Here is a 23,684-nt window from a genome sequence, read left to right as displayed (position 1 = left end):
CTGTAATTATATTTAATTGAAATGTATAAAAAATAAAAATAAAATTAATCTGTCCAGGTAATAAATTCTAAAATAAAGAAATAAGTAAGTAAGTAAATAACCAATCCTAAATTCCCAAGGAAGCTTAAATATTTAGGTATTTTATTTATGCCCTGAGCCATCTGGTCTCACCTTTCTCTCTGCTCATCATGGTACTGCATCTGAAAAGTGAGAGACTTATTTGAACATTTATGGTAAACTGCATGCCAGGGCCTATGCTGAGAGTGCTCATCTCTTCTTAGCCAAGATGTTGGACATCTTGGGGTCCTGGCTTCCTAAGCTATTTCTTCTGCAGCCAACCTTTGCACACATTCCAGAAAGTGTTGGAGTTCCTCACTAATCTCTGTCTGCACTCTGTCCTTAGATTAGCAACCACAGAAATGTAATCCCCATGGTGAGGAATAAAGGACCTGACCCATACAAAGACAAGTCAAAGAAGTTCAGTGCTTCTGAGAACAGCTGCCCTGACTTGTCATTTTTCCCGGGCACCATGTGATGAATCAGGGGAGACATTCCTACATTCCCACCATGGATAAATCATATCTCATTCCAGGCGTGTGAAGGATTTCTTCTATCACAACTTGACATTTCTACTCATATACAGCACCAGGAGAGCACTTTTCTGAAATAAAGAAGGAAGAGAGACTTGGGTTCTATATTATAGGTATGAGACTCTTTTCCCAGAATGAAAATTATAGGACATAAAAGACATCCAATTTGTCATAATTTATTTGCCTTCCCTGTTGTGTTCATTATGTATTTCTGGAACTCCGTTTTATAGGGTTTGATTATAAAGATAAAAGAGCTATCTAGATCAAAATATGGGAATATGAGGAAGGATCTAGAGACAACACCATGCTTCAGAGAGCTACAGGGCATAAAAGTAATTTTTTCAAGGGAATCTTTGGTAGAGTGTTTTTATATTAGGCATAAAGAGTTCATCCATCATTTCTGGCTCTTACAATCTTTTTACCTCCTCTTCCACATATATCTCTGAGCCTTGAGGGGAGGGTTTAGTAAAGACATCCCATTATTGTCTGCATGTCCAAAGCAGTTCATTTTCTGCACATTATCCAATTGTAGGTCTCTGTGTTAATCCTCATCCACTCCAAGAAGAAACTTTTCTGATGAGGTTTGATCAATGTGCTGATCTATAGGTCTAATGATGTGTCATGAAGAGTCATTTAATATTGTGTTTCTTTACCAGAGTAGTAGTAGGGTTTTCCCTAGGACCAATGACCAATGGAATCTCAAGCACTTGGCCACTTTAGTAGTGTCAGGTATGGGTTCCAACTCATGGAAGAGATTTTGAATCCAATCAAACAGTGGTTGGTTACTCCCATAACATTTCTTCCCTGTTGTACCAGGAATGCCTTACAGGCATGTCACTGTTGCAGGTTGTAGAGCTTGAAGATGGGTGATACTGATGATTACTTTTCTCTTCTAGTAGCATGCAAAGTATCTTCCAGGATGGTGAATGTTTATTCAGTAGGAGTGATGCTTCTGTTTGGCTTCCAGTTTCATCTTCATGGTTGATGATATAAGTAAGTTCTGTTTTCAGCAATAGGGTTTGACCATCAGGTGATGGAGAGTAACTAAAAGCCTTATCAATAGCTTGTGATACTTGAGGTGGACTATGGAACGCTTTTGACCAATAATCAACAAGATGCAACCCATTCCAGATACAATAGGACAGATACACATATGAACTCACAGAAATTGTGACAGCACACACAAGATTTTCACAGGTTCAAACCCAATAAACTCCAAGCACTAAAAAGGGAAAGTAGACACAAAGTTCTGCTCCTAACCAGGAAGCTGTTTGCAATTGATGCCTATTGAGAAAGTGAAAATCATTTTCTCCTTTGGAGGGTCACTGAATATATCAATCATACTCTAAGGCAGATCCCATGCCCAGAAGTCATTAGCAAACACAAAAAAGATTCTATATTTTTGTATGCTTTTTGTTTTGTTTGGGCACTTTTTGTTTTATTGGGGTTTTTTGTTTGTTTGTTTTGATTTTCTTTTTTGTTGTTTTTTTCATGTATGTGTTTTTACAGGGGAGGGGGAAGGATATGAAATTGAGTGGGTAGGAAAGTAGGAAGAGTCTGAGAGGAGTTGGGAGAAGGGAAAGAATACAATCAAAATACATTTAAATTATATTAAAATATATCAAATTTTAAATAGATTTTTAAAAAGAGCTCGGAGACTCACATTGTTTAGGTTCACCTCTAGCTATATGTTCGCAGATGTGTTCTATATATGGTTTATCCTACAGTTTCCTCTCTTCTAATATGAGAATAAAAAGAATACCAGTCTCAAAAAGTATTGTGAGAGCTTAGGAAGTTAATGTATTTAGAACACTCACAGAAGTGCTTTGTACATAGCAACCAACTTTTCATTATTGTTAGTGGCATAGAACACTAGAAGTCTGAGTGGTGATGAGTCATGCGTCACACATAGGAAGAAAGAAGACATCCAAGTAGAAGGTGAACACATTGAGAAAAATAAGAGCTTCGGTGAGAAAGAGATAAGAGAAGGGGATGGAATAAAGACTACTGAAATTTACTACATGCATGTAAGAAACCATGACTTCCACCCCTGGGCTCCACATTAGGGCCCACAGTCTCAACAGCTGTACTGGAGGTCCACTGCCTGCTAAATCCCTTTAATCCTATCCAACAACCCCAGACTGCACCTCCTCCCTTGGGCTCCATATTCCAGCCTACTACTTTGGAAGATGTCTTTGGCTTTACCAGAGGCCAGGCAGGATCTAGGAACGCCAGGTTTTCAGTCAATATCCCAAGTTTCTTCCAATATATATTTATTTACAAAGTAAGGAAATTTTATAGATTTCAAAAAAGCAATGAAAATGATGATAGTTTTACTATTGTAGTAAATACCTAAATACTTCTTTGATAGAGAGTTTTTAGAGATGACTTAACATAGCACATTAGTGAAGAAAGAAGATAAACCACATCAAGGCAAGTAGGGATCATGTAGGGAGTTCTTCTGTATGTGTGTTGCTTTTATTGGTTGATGAATAAAGAAACTGGCTTGGCCTGATGGGGCAGAGTAGAACTAGGTGGGGAAAACTAAAATGAACACTGGGAGAAAGAAGGCAGAGTCAGGGAGAAGCCATGGAGCTGCCAGAGACAGACATGCCGAAACTTTGCCGGTAAGCCAAAGCCATTTGGCGATGCATAGATTAATAGAGATGGGTTAGTTTAGGAAACAAGAGTTAGCCAGAAATACACTTAAGCTATTGGCCAAACAGTATTGCAAATAATATAGTTTCTGTGTGGTTATATCAGGACTGAACAGCGGAGAACAAACAAGCAATCTCTTAGAACAAAGGAAAATCTAGACCAAAAGCAGATCAAAACTTGAACAGTAGAGGGTCAGCAGGTCTTTATGGACAATTCTTTAGCATAATGCCATATTCTCACTGTTATAGTGTCATGCAGAATGGTTGTGCCCCACTGAAATTCCCCTGACTCCCACTTAGCCATACCCCTTTCTTTTCTGAGCTCCTCATACCCACTGTCTTGTCACTAACTCTGTATTGTTGCCATTTCTAGAATTACATGTAGCTAGAATTTTTATATATCCACTTCCCAAATACCTCTCACTACCTTTATTGCCACCTCTCTGAGTCAAGATACTGTACCTTTTTTCCCCAGAATTGTTACAATATTCTAATATTGGGGTCAATAAAAAGTTTTGTAGAGAGCCATTTACAGATTTTTTTTAACTTTTTAGACCATACAATCATTTTGACACCTCTCCATTACTCTAAGGAAATGGCTATGATGTTCCAAAGCACAACAAAACGTATACGAATCAGGAGTTAACAATTTACAACCACCTCATTAAACCCTTTTCCTTGCTTCCATCTCTACCCAGTCATCTTTTCTCAGCACAACAACTGGAGGGTCCTTTAAAAACAGAAGTCACATCATGACAAACACCTTCTCAAAACTCTGCAATACCTCCTGTTCTTGTGCAGTGACCAAAACCTTAGGAACTCCAGGGACATCCTTGAACCTTGTATCCTGCCGTATCCTTTCCCTTTTGCACTCTGCTGCAGCTGCACTGACTCTCTGGCTATTTCTCAAGACAGGACGTTTGCTCCAGTCGTTCCCTTTCCCCAGGGCTAGTGCCCTTACCTTTATTTCTTGGCTCAAATACCCTTCAGTAAAGCCATTTTGGGCTTCACTGAAAGAGAACACTATTTGAAATTACAGTCTTTCCCTATTGTGCCCAATCCTCCTTTTTTTCTACTCTGTTCCCCTCAAGAGTGTACACTTTCTAGCATCGGAGTGATGCATGTCAGATTATTCACTGCCTCTCAGTCTCACCTAGAAATTAATCTCCGCAGAGCCAAGGGCCTTCTTTTAACCTGAGGTTTTAGAGCAGTGGCTGTCCATGGTAGACACTCAAAAATGTGCTGGATGAGTCTCTGTAGGGTAGTTGAAGTCTCAGAGATGGAGTGAGTTCATCTTTCTCTTTATTAAGTCTTTATACACACTGTTTGTCCAACGTTTTTGTTCTAAATCATTCTTACTTATGTATCAGTCTTTCTCACTCCTGAGCCAGGCTCTCCTTACAGATTTTTACGTGTCTCTTGGCAAAAATAAGTATAATGTCTTTTATGTAGTAAAAGATCAAATCATGCCAACACAAAGGTCCTGAATACATAGATTTCTCTGACATCAAATTACTAGCTCTGTAAATTAGTTATTTTTCAAAAGTCATCAACCTCTACCCTAAGTATCTGTATATAAACACTCACTAATTGAGATAATTTGAAACCATTTTTTCACATATTTGCTTAATTAGCCTGCAGTGACCTCTGCAGAAACACTCGTCTGTGATGATTATAAGAGGTAGTTGTTTGGCATGGACACCAAAGCATCAAAGGGTCAGCTGGAGCTAAGGAAAGCAATAACACAACTGGTTTTAATTACTCATGACAGGCAGCTGAATATATTGGACACAGGGCTTCTCCTCAATACATCACTCAAAAAGGCCAGTTAGAGAAAATGATGGAGAGAGAAAATGAAGATGGGACCAAAGTGTGTTCATAATACAAAGCAGATCACCTTTTTCTGAGGCGACCTTACCTATTTCCTGTTTTTGTTTTTATGATAGTCTGAAACCATTAACGTTGCTGTTCCCTGAAACATGGTGTCCTTCTAGGCTGGTACTCAAACAGTTCTCAAATCAGGGAGCAGGTAACAATTTACAGCCTTTCACAAATCACCGTACAACCTGCGGGGTCCTCCAAAGTTCATTCAGAATGCAAACACACTCAGAATTCATTCGTTTGCGGAGTGCAGGCAAGCACCTTCTCCTTCTGTTCACTATCCAGCGCTTGATTAACCTCAGCCAGAACCTTGTTGTCTTGGACATATTGTTCGTGGTAATGCAATGGGAACTAGGAGCTGCTTTGTCATAGACTGTGCACAGTTTGAACACATCTCCTTCTCACCAGGTCACACATCCTTATAGTTGTGGACACACACACACAAGAACTGAGAGTGCTGCCCTAATTAGGCAGTGTTTTTGTCTCGGGACCTAATCTTGTTTTTAGTCTCCCCTTTGCCTGATTTCTGAGCTCAGGGCTTTCATATTTCTGGGCACTTTCTGGTTCTTGTCACATGCATTGTTTAATCAATATTTTGACTCGCCATCTATACCCCAGTGCTTTTGGAACTCCCGGAGCCCTTAGTTGCCCCTGGTTCTTTCTTCTAATTCCTGTTGGTTGCTTCCAGAAACCTGCCTTGACTCTTCCTACTCTTACCTTGCATGCCTTCACCAAGAGATTTACATTCCTGCAGTGCACTAAGGTAGAATATGGTCAAGATGGGCAAGCACTCTAGCTATGAATATCCTCTCCTAGAGCTCAGAATCTAAGATAAAAGGCTAAGCAAACAGTGATGCCAGATGGCAAATAGAGTAGAGCACAGACTAGCCAGCCCAGCAGCTGGGAGAGGCCTGAGAAAGCTTGAGAGGCCTGAAAAAGCTTTTTTTAAAAAAAAATAATAATAATAAAAATCAACACACCTAAGCATTCTGAGACAGATGAAAAAATAATAAAATTAACGTCATCTAGCCTACATTTTAAAAAGTGTCATCCGTAAATATTCTAAGCCGTGCATCATGAGTCTATCAGGAGATGGCAAATTGGTGCAGCTGTGAGAAGGGGGTAAACCAGGCTAGGGAGGGAGGCCAGGGCAAGACTGTGATGCTATTATAAGGCATTCTCAAGAGCTGGAAATTCATGCTGAGCGTGAATGCAGTATCACTGAAAGATTATGCGTGAAACCATCAGATTATATTTCAGAATAATAGCACCAAGGTGAGAAAAAAGGTCCAGCTTCATGAGTCCTTAGTGCTCTCAAACAAAGTTGGTTCCTAGAGTCAGTTGAAAAACTTATTAAGTAGATACGAATAATCTGATCCCACCTCATAGAAACAAACTCTGATGGAGGTGAAACTGAAAATCTCCACTGATAAATCTTTCCCGTTGACTTGGAGGCAGCTGGGCTGTGAAGCAGTATTGGGAACAAAGTAAACTATCAGTCAGACCACTGGTTTCCAGATGTGCTGATAAACACAGCAGCCTGTTTACATTGCTTCCCTTGACAGAAGGGGCTGACCCGGGTGTCACTCTGAGAGTCTCCCTCCCACTATCCGACAGGACCAGCAAAAGAAATTCCTTGCTTGCAACCTCTAAGAAACTTCGTATTTCAGAAATAGACCCAAAATTTAGCATAACCTCTTAAGGCTACTTCATCTGGTTTGTAGTCCCTTACAACATTCTGAATGCTTTCGTTTTGTCATAGTTGTTTTTATCTTGTATAGGTTACTAGCAATACAGAGGTCTGCTAGTGACAATGTTTACCTTCAATTTTCTTTTTCTTAAAAACACATTAAGAATTCAGAAGGTTTTGTAGAATAATACAAATCTGAAGACTTAGAGTAGTGTGGTTAATGATTTGATTCAACAAGAGAAAGGGGACTGTTTTATTATCAATCTAAAAGACTCAACAGAGCTAAAGTTGATCTATTGGTAGTCATTGAGAAATCATATTTACACAATAAGGTCCAGAAACTGTGAGCAGAGGAGATAGGCAAATGTGTCAATCATGGAAAAGTAGAAGAGATAACGGAATTGAAGTTGCAGGTATAAAGGAAATTCTGAAGCATGACTAGTAAAAACTCAGAGACAGATATTGGGGTTCAACCTGAAGGTTAGAAAAGCAAAACAGCCAGCCACTGGTTCTTACCTCTACCTCAGTCTGAAATGGCGATCCTGCCTCCAGGAATCTCAGAATGAGACTGAGACTGAGAGCTGTCTGCTCCCATTTTATTATCCTCTCTAGTGCTGGGATTAAGGGCATGCACCACTACTGCCTGGTTTCTATGGAAAGCTAGTGTGGCTACTAGGATTAAAGGTGTGTGTCACCATTGCCTGGTCTATAAGGCTGGCCCGTGTGGCTGTTTTACTGTTCAGATCCTCAGGCAAACTTTATTTATTAAAACACAAATAAAATGCCACAACATTTCCCCTAAATCAGTTTCAAAAGAAGATTCTAATTTGTTCAGAGACACATGAAGAGTGAAGTCCAAGTTCTGTCATTGTCTGTCTATAACAGTTTAGTCTTTGATTTCATTCTGTCCTCTGACTTGCTCTGACTTACTTTCGGCTGCATCATTAAAGGTGCATGAGTGGTCAAGCTACCAAGGACAGAGTGATGTATTTTTCTGTGTATAAAAAGAGAACTATCGGGCTGGAGAGATGGCTCAGAGGTTAAGAGCATTGTCTGCTCTTCCAAAGGTCCTGAGTTCAATTCCCAGCAACCACATGGTGGCTGACAACCATCTGTAATGGGGTCTGGTGCCCTCTTCTGGCCTGTAGGCATACACACAGACAGAATATTGTATACATAATAAAAATAAATAAATAAATAAAAAAAAGAGAACTATCTTGGTAATGTGGCAATTATAACAATGCATTATAATTATTTTCTATTATTCTAGAGCTATGAATTTAAATATATGATTTTTGCGGTGTTATATAACTATGCAGTAGATTTTCTTCATTTAAATTGGTTCTTTGAATTTCAAGGTCAAAACACATCACTATGCTGCAACACAAAGGTGCTGAAATGTTTTAAAGAAAAAATAGTCATATTTAAGCTAATTGTGCTAATAAAAACTGAACTTCATTTCTCTTTTTGAAAGATTTTAGATTATTTTATTTAAACTAATTCCTTATCTGAACTCAGCTAAGTCAATATTTAAGCTTCATTTTATTTGCCTATTTCTTTTGATGATACTCTTTCAAGGTACGTTCATTTCATTCAAGGAATGAGGAGCAGATGCAAAGAAGCAGGCACTGTTGAAAGCCAGTGGCTAAAATTAGATCATTGACAACATTTACTTATATGGTTGGGGTGAAACTACAGTGTCTAACATTTCTCCTGAAAGGAGACACTTCCTCATCATGGAAATGCAAGCGTCTGTTATCAGATTACATCCATATTACATCATTGGTAGTAAAACCGTCCCAAAATAGAAAGTGAAACCATATACTTTTTCTGCCAAAAGAAGGCCTAAGACAAAATTAATAGACTTGTTTTCATAAGATTATTTGACTAGGGGGGCTGGAGAGATGGCTCAGAGGTTAAGAGCATTGCCTGCTCTTCCAAAGGTCCTGAGTTCAATTCTCAGCAACCACATGGTGGCTCACAACCATCTGTAATGGGGTCTGGTGCCCTCTTCTGGCCTGTAGGCATACACACAGACAGAATGTTGTATACATAATAAATAAATAAATAAATATTTAAAAAAAAAAAAAGATTATTTGACTAGTACCTTCTTAATTAGGTGGAGATGTTTGTTCAAGAGGAGCTATAAGAGCAAAGAGGAAGAAAGTATAGTGTAGCTGACACAGGGCCAGCGAAAGGGGTCTGGACTTTCTGCCTCATTCTGTGATCAGTAACACAAGTCATCAGTGACCAACACAATCTGTCATTTGTGAGTGTTGTTTCTTTTTCGGGTCTTCATACACGCTTGTGCAGTTCAGGTGTAAGCAGGAAGTTCCTTAAAGCACTTTCTTGGTGTTTTATTCCATCTCTCAGAAAATGTGCACACATCATAACCTGTGCATCATATTAGTAATAGTTTGTACATACTACATCATCAATCATTCTAGACACGCACCATGTCCCTTCTTTCCATCTCTGTCTGCACCACAAGGGGCACCTCGAGATAGACTCAATCCTGAAGCAAAGCCCCACCGTCTGGTCTGGCTGTTCATTCCCACTGCTGATCAGGACCGTCTATCACTATGCAGGGCAAACATCCACACTGGAACGCACTGCTCAGGGAAGCCCTCTTGCTTCTCCTGGCCCAGAACCACCAGGCCACTCTTCCTGATCAGGCTTCGGAGTATGTCCATGTCCCGAGTCACACTGCTGTCAGACAGGTCCAAGATACAGCCCTCCCGTGCTACATTGTCCTTCAGGATGATAACACCATTTTCTTTCAGGCCATCTCGGCAGCGGGAAAGAAATGCAAGGAGGTCCTTATCGGTCAGGTATCCTGTAAGTGGGGCCAGATTTGTAGAAAAAGATGAAACATGGGCAGGAGGGAGGTGCGTAGGAAAGAAAGCAAAGCTAAGAGTCAAGAGGCTATCACCTGTACACACACACAAATTATTTAATAGCTTGAATTGGTTTAGTTACAAGAGAATTTGAAACTTAGGTAAAAATAAAAAGAAACAAATCCTCTTTTAGAGGTTTTAATTCCTTGTCTTTATATCATGTTGCTTGGACCATGTACCTGACAGGCACAAGACACTACTGCCCCTCCCAGGAGACATTGCATGTATTTATACAACATGATCGCTTTTTGTGGTGTGTGTGTATGTGTGTGTTACCACAATAAAATTCATTGCTGTTTCATTTCCTAAGGATTTAAGTCTCAGAATGTTTAGTTCTATCAGTAAATAATGATTATTAACCATTTATGGGCCCACATTTTAAGTATTTTCAACTATTTACATTTCTGCAAAGATGCTGGTTGCTCCCAAGCACTTGCTCTATCCCTAGGAGTAAGAACCGCCAGGCTTGTACAGCAGTGTTAGAGAAATTTAAGGGACCAGAGTTGTCAGGAGATCACATGACAGCTAGAGCTAACAAAAGTGGCTCTAAGGGCACCTCCAGCTCCATCTCCCCCTTGTGTCCTTGTGTCCCATGTGTCATCTTTCCTAGCTGGGAAATAGCGAAAGGCAAAAGTTCTACCCTGCAAGACTGACCTGAGACCCACTGAATCCAGATGACGTCATATCTTGCTAAGTGAGGCGTGAATTCCTGCAGGCTGTAGCAGTGGTAACTTTCCACTTTGTCCTCGTTGACCTGCAAGTAGCTCTGGGCTTCCAGGAGGAAAGACTCCATCATGTCCACCAGTTCAACGCTGCTGAAAACAGGCAACAGGACGTGCTTGCTGACCCTGCCTATTCCAGAGCCGCAGTCCAAGGCACAGCCAGTGCCCGCTCTCCCTGGCCCCTGCGGAAAGATACTTTGTGGGCCACTTCAGTATAGAGACTCACCTCGAGTCTCGGGCATTACGATTACTTCTTCAAATCAAGTCACTTTGGCACAATTTTGTACTCAGATGTTTCATTTATGTGTATGATTTGATGTGTTAGTACAAATGCACATAGATAACTGTTTATTATCACATCAATACATAGAACATTTCATTTTTTTCCAAAAAGGGTAACTCTTTATGCCAAATTTAACTCTTTTAAAAGAATTACAAACTATCCTTTTAGCTTCCAGTACAGGGTAAGTCTCTCCAAGAAATGAGCCATGGACAGCTCTATGAAGACATAACTTTGATGGCCATGGCAGCTAAATGGACACATACAATAGCTTATTACTTAGAAAAAGTGGGAAGGTAGGGTGGAGCCTATGGAGGAATTTTCATGAATTTCAAAATTGCTCTAAACATTCACTTCTTGGAAACATTCAGATTCATATTGGGATGAATGAAATTTTAGTTCCTCTAAGCTGGGTTTAGAAGTGCTCAGAACAATCTACTCCTTTCCTATGAGTGGTGACATTTGAGGCCTGAGCCGAGGAATAGCCATTGTCCCACTGTCTGTCTTAACCAAGAGCGCACTGTAAATATGTTCAGGCAACACACAAACACTCAATCTGGGTGGTTTCTTCAGACTCTTTGTCTCCTTTAATGCTGGCGCGCGCGCGCACACACACACACACACACACACACACAACCAGAAACTACAAGTTCACAGAAAGAAAAAAGCTTGAAGTGAGGCTATACATTAACTAGGAAGGGGAAAGAGGAGGTGGTGCCTATTGAGAAATTAGCTAATATAAACATTCTCAAACTTGCTTCTATACAATTAAAGGAAGGCTTTGGAGTTATGAAGAAAGACTCAGCTGGTCTAAATTATTTAGTTGTGATTGGGACAGTAATAGGTTCATGCTAGAAAATACAGTAATAGGATACTTGGAGTTACCAATCAAGATCTTACGGCGAGAGCCTCCTCTTGATTTCTCAGGAACTAAGGATGAAAACTGCATTTGGCTGAGGATCAAAGGTAAACATGAGCAGGAGGAAACATCAAAACACTTGCCTTTCAGTCCATCCAAAAGGCTTTCCTTCTGTGCGAAAGGTACAAGTACAACAAAAGCAGAAAGGAGACAATGATAATCTTTTTTCCAAACACAGGAAGGGCCATAATAAATGAATATTTATATGTCATATGCTCTTATGTCCACAATAATTACAATAACCAAAGAAACTTTCCTAAGATTATGATGTTAGGGTTGGAGAGATGGCTCAGTGGTTAAGAGCACTGGTTGCTCTTCCAGAGGTCCTGAGTTCAATTCCCAGCAACCACATGGTGGCTCACAACCATCTAAAATGAGATCTGATGTCCTCTCTTGGCATGCAGATGTACAGGAAGATGACAGAGCACACACACACACACACACACACACACACACACACATATATATAGCACATGCACACACACATATGTGTGTATGTATTTTAAGATGATGATTCCCAATTTGGAGATGAGAAAACTCCAGTTTTTGGTATTGTACAGCTAATGGGAGAACTAGAATTTGAGCAAGAACCTTCTGAGCCAAACGCAGTCTACATTAGGAATGACACCTACAGCAAACAGACTGAAGACAAGGAGGGGAAATGTTCCAATTAGAACTCCCTGGAACTATGGTTCTCAACCTTCCTTAATGCTGCAACCCTTTAATACAGTTCCTCATGTTGTGGTGAACCCCAACCATGAAATCATTTTGTTGCTACTTCATAACTGTAATTTTGCTACTGTTATGAATCATAATGTAAATGTCTGATATGCAGGATAGCTGATATGTGACCCCCACGAAATGGTCATGACCCACTGCCAAGAAAGATTCTCACCCTCACCGATGATGACTTATCAATTTAGGTATCTGATGTTTGGCTACAGCTATCCCTGAAACTGTTTTTAAACAGACACAAATATTCCTTTCACTCCAGTGCTGTGACCCTCCAGCCTCTCTGACCATCCCCTAGTTGCTCTGTTGTGCTTCATCCAAAGCGGTTGGCACCGCCTCCACTGTCCTGGCAGTGCTGGTTATTTTCTGTCTGTCACTCACAGGCAACACCTCTGAGAAGGGATATTTAAAGGGTGCCCTCAGAAGCTGCTCTCTCCTCTTGGACACGATGTCTGGTGAAGCTGTGACTGGACTGAAATCGGATGCCCTTGATAAATGTGAATATGGTCTCGCACAATGTGCGATTTCAAAACAAAATGGTTTTTATTTCATTTTCATTCGTTGTCTTACCTTCGTGTCTATGGAGTCATTACAAATTAGTAAAAACACTCTTAATTATGCTTTTTGGTCTTATTATGCCTAATTGTTTTATTTTGGATAACATTATCTTAAACCCAGTCAGTCAAGTTGAAAACTCAAATCTAAGTGCTTCATGGTCCTGTATAAAAGCCGTGAAATGCAAATCAAATCCCACCATTTTAGTCATCCAATCTTTGACAAATAGCCAAGAAACAAATCCATCAAATACCAAATTCTACATCTTTACCCTATCGGTAAACTTTACGCTCTACATTTGTGGATTGTCTAAAGCAAATACATTTGCAACTAGATTAAACAGCTTTTCCCACTGTCCCCTGTCACTGAGCGTTGAAAGGAAAGCAAAGCTTTAAATTAAACAGCTTGCCTTTTCCCAGTTGACACAAGAATAAATCATGTCAGATACTCATATCCCCTAAGTCCTTGTTTCTTGACCTAGATTCTAATTTAGCAGATTATTGAGGTCAAAGCACTAAAATATCACTCGTTTAAACAGACTGTTTGTTCTTAGTTCAAGGTCACAGCTTTACAATGAGCCTTGTCTACTAAGAAGGACTCTTGTGTTTGTTTGAAAGGAGCAGTCTGCCTCTTTTCCAACATAAATATGCAAGCATACAGTGTTTCCTTTCCCAGATCCCTGGGCGTGCCTCTGGGCTCTGTCTGACCAGAATCCCTGTGGTCAGCTTGGCATTCCTCATACAGTGACAAGACAGCTGGATTACTAGCTAAGCTTCTGAAATGCCTTGGGAGCAAAGTCGGTCTCACCATGAGGCAAGCAGGAGGGACTGCTTAGGCCAGGAGAGAGAAGAGAGTTGAGGTCTATAGCCTGAGGGAAAAAAATAGGGAGTTTTCTGCTTCATGAAACAAATGGAAAAAAATAAGTTGTGGTTGAGAGGAAGGAATTTGGTGTAAAACTAACCTGACTGGACTGACATCTCAGTGTGTGCTATCTTAAGGATTTATTTCATCCTTTTAAACCTCAATTTCCACAACTACAAAGGAAGAACTGACAACAGTTTTACTCTTAAGGATTCTAAAAAGTAAAGAGATGGTGTTCCTAAAAGACTCAGCAAAATAACTGACCTAAGCTTTGGCCAGCCTGCAGTGAACTCTGTAGATCAGGCTGATCTCAAACTCAGAGATCAGCCTGCCTCTCCCTCTGTTTCCCAAATGCTGGGATTGAAGGTATATGCCACCACGCCCAGCTGAATTATAAATATGTATATATATACATATACACATATATTATAGCAAGCATACCATGAAATCAGTCATCAACACTTGTTTAAAAGTATTACAGATTATTCTGACATGTAAATATCCATGGTCATAAACCCTACACTTTTCAAAGCTTTGTGGCTGCGACTTACATCAGATAGACATTGAGTCCGACAGCTATCTCATCCTGAAAACATGTCTCTACTGCCAGACTCATTACTCAGATATTGGGTGCCACAGAAGGACTTAGAATGAATAGAACTTCACTTCAACACCAATATGGTCTTTACACTATCTTGAGCAGGTTGAAAGTTTTACCCTAAAACTAAATATTTATGTTTCCTTTATCAACATAAAACACATTTTAATCAAATTACATTTTATTAACCTGCAACAAATTTTGTTTGTAACTAGGAGTTTTTTTCTTCAATAAGACCAATGGCAGTTTGTGTGGGTTAAAATGGCCTAAAAACTAAATAATGTTGCATGCTATGTGTTGAGTATATGATAAAACACCATGGTGTTATTACTAATAGCCACACATTAGATTTGTTTTATGCTCATTTTGTTGACTAAAGCAAGAGCCCAACATCTCTAGTCTTCTTTGATTTTCACTTTCTTCCACCAAACTGATTCTGTTGTTAGTCCCTAGCCATGGATGAGAAAACTGAAGCTAAATACATGGAAATAACATGCTCAGTGAGATGAGTTTATTCACTAAGTTGAAGAACCATAATGCTTTACAAAGCTTAGAATTTTGGCTCTGGTATCCTACTGTCTTGTATGACCTGGAAATTTCTTCCACAAAAAGAAAGAAGTTTAACCAAATCCAGAGTTACAAAAGAATCTCATCTGATCAGGAAATAAACTGAACTATGTATAAAAATCATAAAGGGAGTCTATCATCCTTGCTTTTAAACTAATCATAAGCACACATTTCTTATAGTTTCAAGACTTCGTAAGTCAGTCTGAAGTGCCATGAAGCATGAGTTCTCAGCCGTCTCCTAGGTGTCTGCTGTTTACCTCTGATTCTCTGAAGCAGATGTCTCTCTCTGTCATGTAATGCAGTCATGTCTGGGCTACTAGTTCACCTTCCCCCAAAGCATGCAAGACTAGCTACTGCTACAGTGGTGATGAGCCAAGTAGGATAAGCCAAGGACTTGCTGAACTTCCTTTCTCTGAACATCTTAAAACAGGCTTTCCGGCTGACCACTCAGCTGAGTCACATGGCTTTAACCACATAGAAACACGTGAGCTCAGTTTGCAAGGACTTTGCCCTCTCATCAAGCATCAGTCAGAAAACTCACCCCAACAAATTTCCTAAGAAATTCACGAGAGGCCTGGATATCTGGGTTGGATAGTTCAATAAAATTTCCCATCATGCCTTCTTCTGTGGCCGGTACCTCTTGGTAGAAAAGTTTGGCTCTGGCATAGAACTGCATCTCACCATCAATGACTTGGCTTGTTAAAGCATACAGTTTTACTGTAAAGAAAATATTATCCAGAGTTATTTAAATGTAGGATGTAATGAGCTCATTTTTAAACAATGTAATGGTTTTCTCAAAATTCCATGAATTTGTGCTATAGATGAAAGGGCACTGATTTGATTTAATTTGATTTAATTTTTTTTTTTTGGACAAGGTCTTACCGTATAGCTATGCCTGTCCTAGAACTTGCTCTGTAGAACAAGCTGGGAACAAACTCACAGAGATCTGCTGGCGTCTCCCTCCCTAATGCTGGGATTAAAGGCTTTCACTGCCATGCCCAACATGGACAATAGTTTTAAATCAGAAAATCTGTTTTTGAGTTCTATCCCAGAGGCATGCATGGTATATAACATTGAGAAAACCATTTATACCCTATTTGAATTTTAGATAAACAATAATGTATTAGTATAAGTATGCCTAAAATATCACACTCTACTTGAGACATACCTCTAAACAAAAGCTATTTGTTGGTAAGGTCAGATTCAGTGTAACTTGCATCTTTTACAAAGCATGGAGCTGAAGTTGAGCAAACAAAACAAATTTCACCAGAACAATTGAAAGTAATTGAAGCTAAATTTAATACTCATTTAATTGTGAGGATTTTTATTTCCTATGGACTCAGGAGTTTCATAAGGCTGTATTTCACCCCAGCAAGGGTTAAAATCAAGAGCTGATGTGTACAAGAAGATGATGCCACTAACATGGGAATCCAGTAAAAAGAAATCTGCAAATGACAACTACTGGGATAAAACTGTTCAGACTGCAAAGAAATCATAGGCTGGAATTCAGCCAAAGTAGCCAAGAATTTAGGACACATTGGTAAAATTCCAAAAAAGACACATTTTAGTTCACAGCAACCAGAACTAAAATATAGTTAAAAGCTCTAGATAAAATATACAATGGCTCAAACTTACTATTATCATGATATGAAAACCAAAGTACGTCATAATTTTAAGTAGGAGTCAAAAGAAAAATAGTATTTAGCCTTAACTAGGAACATTTACCTTTCTTTAGGTAACTCCTACGACTGTGACATTAAAGCAGGGTGCTGCTTGATTCTAAAATCAATAGCTACATAATTCCAAAATCGTATTCTAAAAGTTAAAAAGTACAATAGATAGCATGTGACTAGAACTGTGCTCCCAAAACAGAATTAAGTCAAGATTTTCCAACATGAAGACACTGGAACTAATGTTTGGGTCACAAATGACCAGGGGTTTTCTGAAAGGGTTACAAAAGTCAGTTTTTAAACAGATTATTTTCTTGAATTCAATATAGTATTATACAAGGTCTCCTCAATGTAGAATAACTATTATATGTGCATGTTAGTTTTAAAGTACAAATCTTTTAAAGCTGCTTATGTATAGACTCTTTTGTCAATTTATGCACAACTGACTACTAAATGAGATAATATGAATGGAAAGTAGGGCCCTCATGATCCAAAGCAATAGTGACCGCCACTGACCTACCTCATCTCTTCCCTACTTTTCTATGTAGAGTCAACTGTACTTACTGTACTTAGATTGCTTTGCAAATTAATCAACAAATATTTATAAATTTAACATAGATGGGAAGTTTAGGCACCACCCTCCCAACATTATGATGGTTTCAAATTCTTCTGCAGTCTTCAAAACATCAAACTAGAAAAGCACAATTCAGTGTCTTCTCAGGACTGAATGCTCTTCTGGGATTGTGGATTAACCACAGCTCAGTAGTTCAATCTCTCTCTCTCTCTCTCTCTCTCTCTCTCTCTCTCTCTCTCTCTCTCTCACACACACACACACACACACACACACCACTAAGGAGAAATTTGATACAGCACATTTATGGAAATCAGAAGACAACTTTTGCAAGAATCAGTTCTCTCCTTCCAACACATGGGTCCCAGAAATCAAACTCAGGTCCTTGGGTTTGGCAACTATTATCTTTACTCACGTGCCCAGCCATTTCACTGATACCACCCCCAAAGTTCCTGATCCAGGTAAAGCAACAAATTAGCCACACTCATCATCAACTGCTTAAGTCAGCAAGTTAGTAGTGTATATTAAATGCCTTAATCTAGGAATGGCCATGGTTCATTGCATCAGCAACATTTTGGTCTCAAGTCAATGCAGAGCTCACCTGGTTTCAGCTTCACTGAGAGAGCTTTTATGGTTAGGGGCTTGAGTTCTCATTTTCACCTAACTGACAGATGCATTTCTCTAAGAAAGATATACGAGGTGTCATGGCCAATCCCAGGTTCTGCCCCCTTGATGGCTCCTGCATAGTTCTTGTTGGCTTAAATAAGGCAACTAGTCACTAGCCCACATCTTTTTACAGTGGAAATTCATGTAGTGGTATTTTGTCACAGAACTGCAATGTCTCTATAAATTTTGAAATAGTTTGCAACAGAAAATAAGACCCAAAGCACTTGTTTCCTGACCTATATTACCTTTAATTGATCAAATCTATGTACATGCAAGGAACCTATCTCATTGATGAGGTAAGATAAATATATATATATATATATGAAAGTAAGAAAGAAGTAAGAAAGTTAAGAAACAAGTAAGTGTTAAATTATCCAGACCAAATGACACAACTGAGATTTGATCCCGGTTCTATGCAAACCCAACACCCATTGCTTCTTCATCATACATGTTGACCCAAAATTGCATCAGATAAGTTTTAAAAAAAGAAAGAAGTTATCTTTTTTTTACTTCTTTAAAAAATGCCCTTGTAGCATTTGTTACAAAAGTAACAAGTATCTTAAATTTTTAGATACAGTATTTTTATTAATTCAAAAATTCCATATACTCTATTTCAATGATTTTTTTCAGATTGCACAATGAAGCATGTGGCAATGCCAGTCACATGGCTGAAGTCAGTTACAGTTAGGAGCTGTATGGTGAGTTTGTTGTGGAAGTTCTAACTGTTTTAGTGAAAATGTTTTTAGTAACTCTCACTTTTAACTGTACAATGAATAGGTTACCACTGCCCTTGACTTCCTCTCAAAGACTGATTCTTCTCGGAGGGTCAATGACAGAAGAGGAATATTACCTACTGAGTACCTATGTGGCTGGGATTGTCGTAGGCATTTCATAGGCTATAACAGAAGAGGAATAGTACCTACTAAGTTCTTATGTGCCTAAGATTGTCATAGGTATTTCATAGTCAATAATAGAAGAGGAATAGTACCTACTAAGTATTTGTGTGACTGGGATTGTCGTAGGCATTTCATAGTACTTCTTTTTAACCCCGTAAGCTTGGTTCTTAATATTTTAGAAGACTGGAGTTAGAGTTGTCACTTCCCAAACGAGTGCAGGGAGAATAGGATTGAGTATGGTTTCACTTAGCAATAGACGTATGAGAGAAGGCCACAAAACAAGTTCATTTTAACAATGTTTTTGTCCTTCTAACAAATCACCCACACAAGATAAGTTCATTTGAACAATGTTTTTGTCCTTCTAACAAATCACCCACACAAGATAAGTTCATTTGAACAATGTTTTTGTCCTTCTAACAAATCGCCCAAAACCATTTTTACGTAACAATGTCCAGGAGCCATAGAATCCAAGTGAAACAACTGACAGACAGTCACTGATCTCCACTTATTGGAAAAGGTGTAATATTACAGGGCCCTTTAAGAGCTGACAGACTAAAGACTTACACTGACATCTTTTTCTGTACTAGTTCTTATTTGTTCATAAACAGCCACCTTTAGAAAATGTTTGAACCCAAATCTCCAAATGAACCGATGTCACTGAATTCTATGAACCTACTCAGTGACCCACCCACCTTGATCCCCAGAGGTTCAATTCTCTTCACAGGCCATGTTTTCTTTTGCTGTCAAACTGGAAATTACATGTGGGAAAATGTGCATTGTTACCCATTTAGCTGAGTGTTCGTTCCCATTGGTAGTAGGATATGTAACAGTTCTAAAGTAGCCTGGGATACAGATACCTGGACTGGAATCCTGCCCTGCCACACACCACTATTAAACCATTGACAGAACCTTCTAGTTCCTCTGTGCCTAGTTTCAAAATATGGGGAATAAGAATGTGCCCAATAGGATGTTGGGACAATGACCTGAGGTTTAAAAAAAAAAAAAAGTAAAACACTAAAAGTTGTGAGCTTGTTTCCCCTCTCCTGAAAAATCTCCTAAGGTAAACACCAGTGCTTCATCTACCATTGCACACTTCAGTCCTCTGGGTCTCAGCGTTTGCAGATGTCTTTGGAGCTGGTCAGGGATGTTTGGGAAAGTTCTCCATCACGGACCACAGAGTGAACTGGAATAAAATTTGGCATCTTACACAGATGGCTGGGGGATAGGGAAAGAAACGAGGGAATCAAAGACTGGTTTACCCTGGTGCCTTCCATAATTACCCCTAAACAACCAGCCCTCTGTGCAGACCCTACAGGCAGGATTCCCTAACATTTTAAAAAGAGAGGCTTTATTTTCATTTTTATGAAGTCTCAAAGGCATCAAGAACAAGGGAAGCCAAACACTAAAAACACTTCTGTGGGGCTGGGGAGGCAGCATCTCTGCTGGCTGTTTTATTTCCAACCTAAAAGGAATAATATCCGCTACAGCCTGAAAACTCATACATATTAAGTTTATCATCTTTGGTAATTCCTGCTCTAAAAAATGTTAAATAGTGACTTTAGAAGAATCTTGGCACAGAGGAAGTAAAGGAAAATCTAACACCTACTGAAAACTGATTTTCTTTTACATGTATACTGTTTGTAATTCTTCCAGGTCCTTGTTACAGTTTTGAGGAAACTGATGCTCATAGGTATTAATAACTTGCAAGAAGATTACTTCTCTTGTTTGTGTAATATAAGACCACAAAACTTATTCAAATGTTATTCCATAACTGTTTCTTGCACTGAATATGACCATCTTGATCAGAAAATAAGTGTATGAAATAATCATCTCTAAGCAGCAATTTTTCCACAGAAGAAGTACTTTATGGCTATATATATATATATATACTCATATCACCCATTATCTTATATTTCTGGCCAATGAACTCTAAAAGAATTATAATATATGTCATTCTGGGTTAAAGTACCTGAAGCTACTAAACAGGCCTTTAGCAACCGGTGTTATCTGGCTGATGAAGACTGTATCATCCTGGATTCCTTTATGCCTATGAGGAATATAGCTGCCCTCATCATAATAAATATTGCATGTCAAAAAAATGACAACAAGGGTAGATGCATGGGTGCAACCAACAGTATTTCAGAATTCATTTGTTACTGCAGCAGAGCCTAACCCATTCCAACTGATATTATTCTTAGTTACTGTTGTTATGCAGGTTTGTGGGTTCTCGGGGAAAACTAGCGCCCAGGCTGAATTCTCAGGATAGAGAAAGTAAAGAGTGTTCTTTTATGGAAAGTTAAGTAATAATAAGTCCAACTTTGGCCTGGAGAAGACTGACTTTATTCCAGCTGCACTCACTAAAGGAACCCTCTAAGTCTCTCAGAAGCCCTTGGTAAGGCAAGAGCAAAGACTGGAAACAGGACCTTTGCTCTGAACTGAAGCAGAAAAGTTGTACTTTCCCCTTCATTTTACTTTAGGCTTCCATGGACTATTTTGTTAAAAACATCAATTTTTGCAAAAGATTAATCAACTATTTACACACTCATAAAGGAGAAGATGAATAAAATAAAAGCACATAAAATAAGAATGATGGCATTAGATTAAGAAATGACCAAGTATAACTGTAGGCTATGTGTTTCAAACTAATTGTCATCTGATTTCGATCAAAGATTGTTTTATCCCTGCCGGGCGGTGGTGGCACACACCTTTAATCCCAGCACTTGGGAGGCAGAGGCAGGCGGATCTCTGTGAGTTCGAGACCAGCCTGGTCTACAAGAGCTAGTTCCAGGACAGGCTCCAAAACCACAGAGAAACCCTGTCTCGAAAAACCAAAAAAAAAAAAAAAAAAGATTGTTTTATCCCTAACTGATTTACAGCTATGTTCAGGAATGAGTCCCTTTTCTGTCTGGCTACCACTTTAAAGGCTGTCGGTCATCTGCCCACTAGTGACTTTCCTCTCAGTTGTTATCACTGGTAGCTTCCTCTAGTCTAAATCACACAGTGTTCCTGAAGATTCATACTGGGCTCTAGAGCAAAGACTGTCCCCACGCAGCCAGTGATTTGCCCATGTCTGGAGCCACCAGGGCATTATAACCCTCCAACAGATCACCCCAGTTTTTTTCTTAGGGTAAAGGAGATGCATATGCTTTACTTGGAAATCCTTCAACTTGCGTTGGCTACACTCTAAATTAACTAACACATCTCTGAATCTTCTTTCTTTCACTTAGAAACTAAAATTGTCTGGAAGAAGTAGGAAACTGGAAGGGTAAATAGTGATATTTACCTGTTGTGTAGCTATAAGCATCAAAATTTTAGAAGAGAAACATTTTCATATAAAGCTGTATAGACATAAGATGAAAGTATCTGTGGGGCTTGAATTAAGGAAACCTCGGAAGTAAATGTATGAAATGAGACTTTGATAGCTGCTAACATTCAGTTTCTTGAATGAAACACTAAGAACTATGTCGTTCTTTCCACAGCAGGAAACGGGGGCCAGTTCAAGTGCACAATGGGGCTTTCAGACAACCTTAAGCAAACAGACCAAGGCTGAGAAACAGCATTCTTGTTTTCACTTGGAGAAAATATCAATCAAAGAGACAGGAAGGGGGCACTTCACTCTTTAATCAGAAGTCGTTTCCTCTTTAGTGCTAGTTAGAGTGTCCCGAAGTTTGTTACCTCTACACGGGTTAAATCAGTGCTGAAAGCTTAAAGGATAAGCTTCTATTGCTCTCTTGTCCCGCTTCCCTGAAACTATGGGGGGGGGGGTGAAGGCAGACTATTACCCCTCAGTTTCTGAAGTTCCCTTATGATACTTGTGACTTAGGGAAGTTAGGGAGGCCAGAACAGATAGTATACACACACACACACACACACACACACACACACACCACACAGCACCCATACAGAAACATTCATGTCCCAAGCATGCTTTGTTCCCTTCTTATGCAATCTCTGTTTTCATTTTTTGCTTAACATACTATTAACTTAATGTTCTTAACGATGAGCTACCTAATTTTCCGACTTGAGCAGTTAGGAAACACACCAGTGACAACCCAAGAACTGAGTTTCTCTAAGCCTCACCCAGCTGACACCTAGAGCAGCTAGTCACTATGCCTGAGGGGGCGTGAAAACCTGAAAATAAAGCTCAAGCTTGCCAGGCAGCACTTGATCTTCCCCTCTCCATAAAAGAAAGTCATTGCATGCATCTCACCCGCTGACAATGGTCTGGATTCTCCATGGCTGGAAAGTCCCCTTGCTCTAACCTCTCTCCTAGGTGCCCCGTAACCTCATACAACCCATGCAGCCCCTTCTTCTCCCTCGTCTAGCAACTCTGACTCACTTACCCAGGGGAATTTTTTCCAGCAGGTAGAGATAGCTCTGAAAGAAGTCATTGCGAATGGCCTTGTGAAGGATAAAGGACATGCTATGTCGACAGAGTTCATCATCGGTCTTCTGCCAGCGGGATCTAAAGGCAAAATGGGCTCCCAGGTGGGCCATGGGGAAGGGGGCTGATAATTATTCCTGCAGAGAAAGGAAGCTTGTCTGGCTGTTCCTTTGAATTACTCTTCTCTTCCTCAAAGAACTTGAGACTGTCATTTTAAACCAGTCCCGGGTCCATCTATATCAGGACAGGCTGTCATGGGTTGTAGGGGGAGGGATAGCAGACATGGGGAGGTCAGGCTCTTGGCAGATCCACCCACCGTCTGATTGCTTGCACGACACCATTCCAAGCCAGCAGGTGCTAAAAGTAAAGATGGAAACAGGCTGAGTGAGATCCTGCTTCATCCCGGGAAGAGCACGCTTCCCTCCTTTATAGACTGCTTCAAACAGGCTCAAGCACTGCCTGCTAACACCCTGAATACTTGCTTTAATTTGGTTCTGAAATTGGACTAGCCTAATTTCCATTTCAAAGAGTTGTGAATATTTTGCAGG

At 39.6% G+C, this 23,684-nt stretch overlaps 1 protein-coding gene across 1 annotated transcript; it reads right to left on the bottom strand.

Annotated features, from left to right (window-relative positions):
• Nucleotides 1–8,944: 8,944 nt before the first annotated feature.
• On the bottom strand, nt 8,945–23,367 carry Ntmt2 (N-terminal Xaa-Pro-Lys N-methyltransferase 2). The gene is made up of 4 exons (XM_057770526.1): nt 23,096–23,367; nt 15,491–15,666; nt 10,370–10,619; nt 8,945–9,654 (listed from the first exon to the last, which is right to left on the bottom strand). The coding sequence occupies exons 1-4, from the start codon at nt 23,247–23,249 to the stop codon at nt 9,383–9,385; spliced, it is 852 nt and encodes a 283-aa protein (XP_057626509.1). The 5' UTR covers nt 23,250–23,367; the 3' UTR covers nt 8,945–9,382.
• Between the last annotated feature and the right edge of the window lie 317 nt (nt 23,368–23,684).

This window comes from Chionomys nivalis, chromosome 5, assembly GCF_950005125.1.
Source record: "Chionomys nivalis chromosome 5, mChiNiv1.1, whole genome shotgun sequence".
Lineage (NCBI taxonomy): Eukaryota > Metazoa > Chordata > Mammalia > Rodentia > Cricetidae > Chionomys > Chionomys nivalis.
This window is presented reverse-complemented; position numbering and strand designations above follow the sequence as displayed.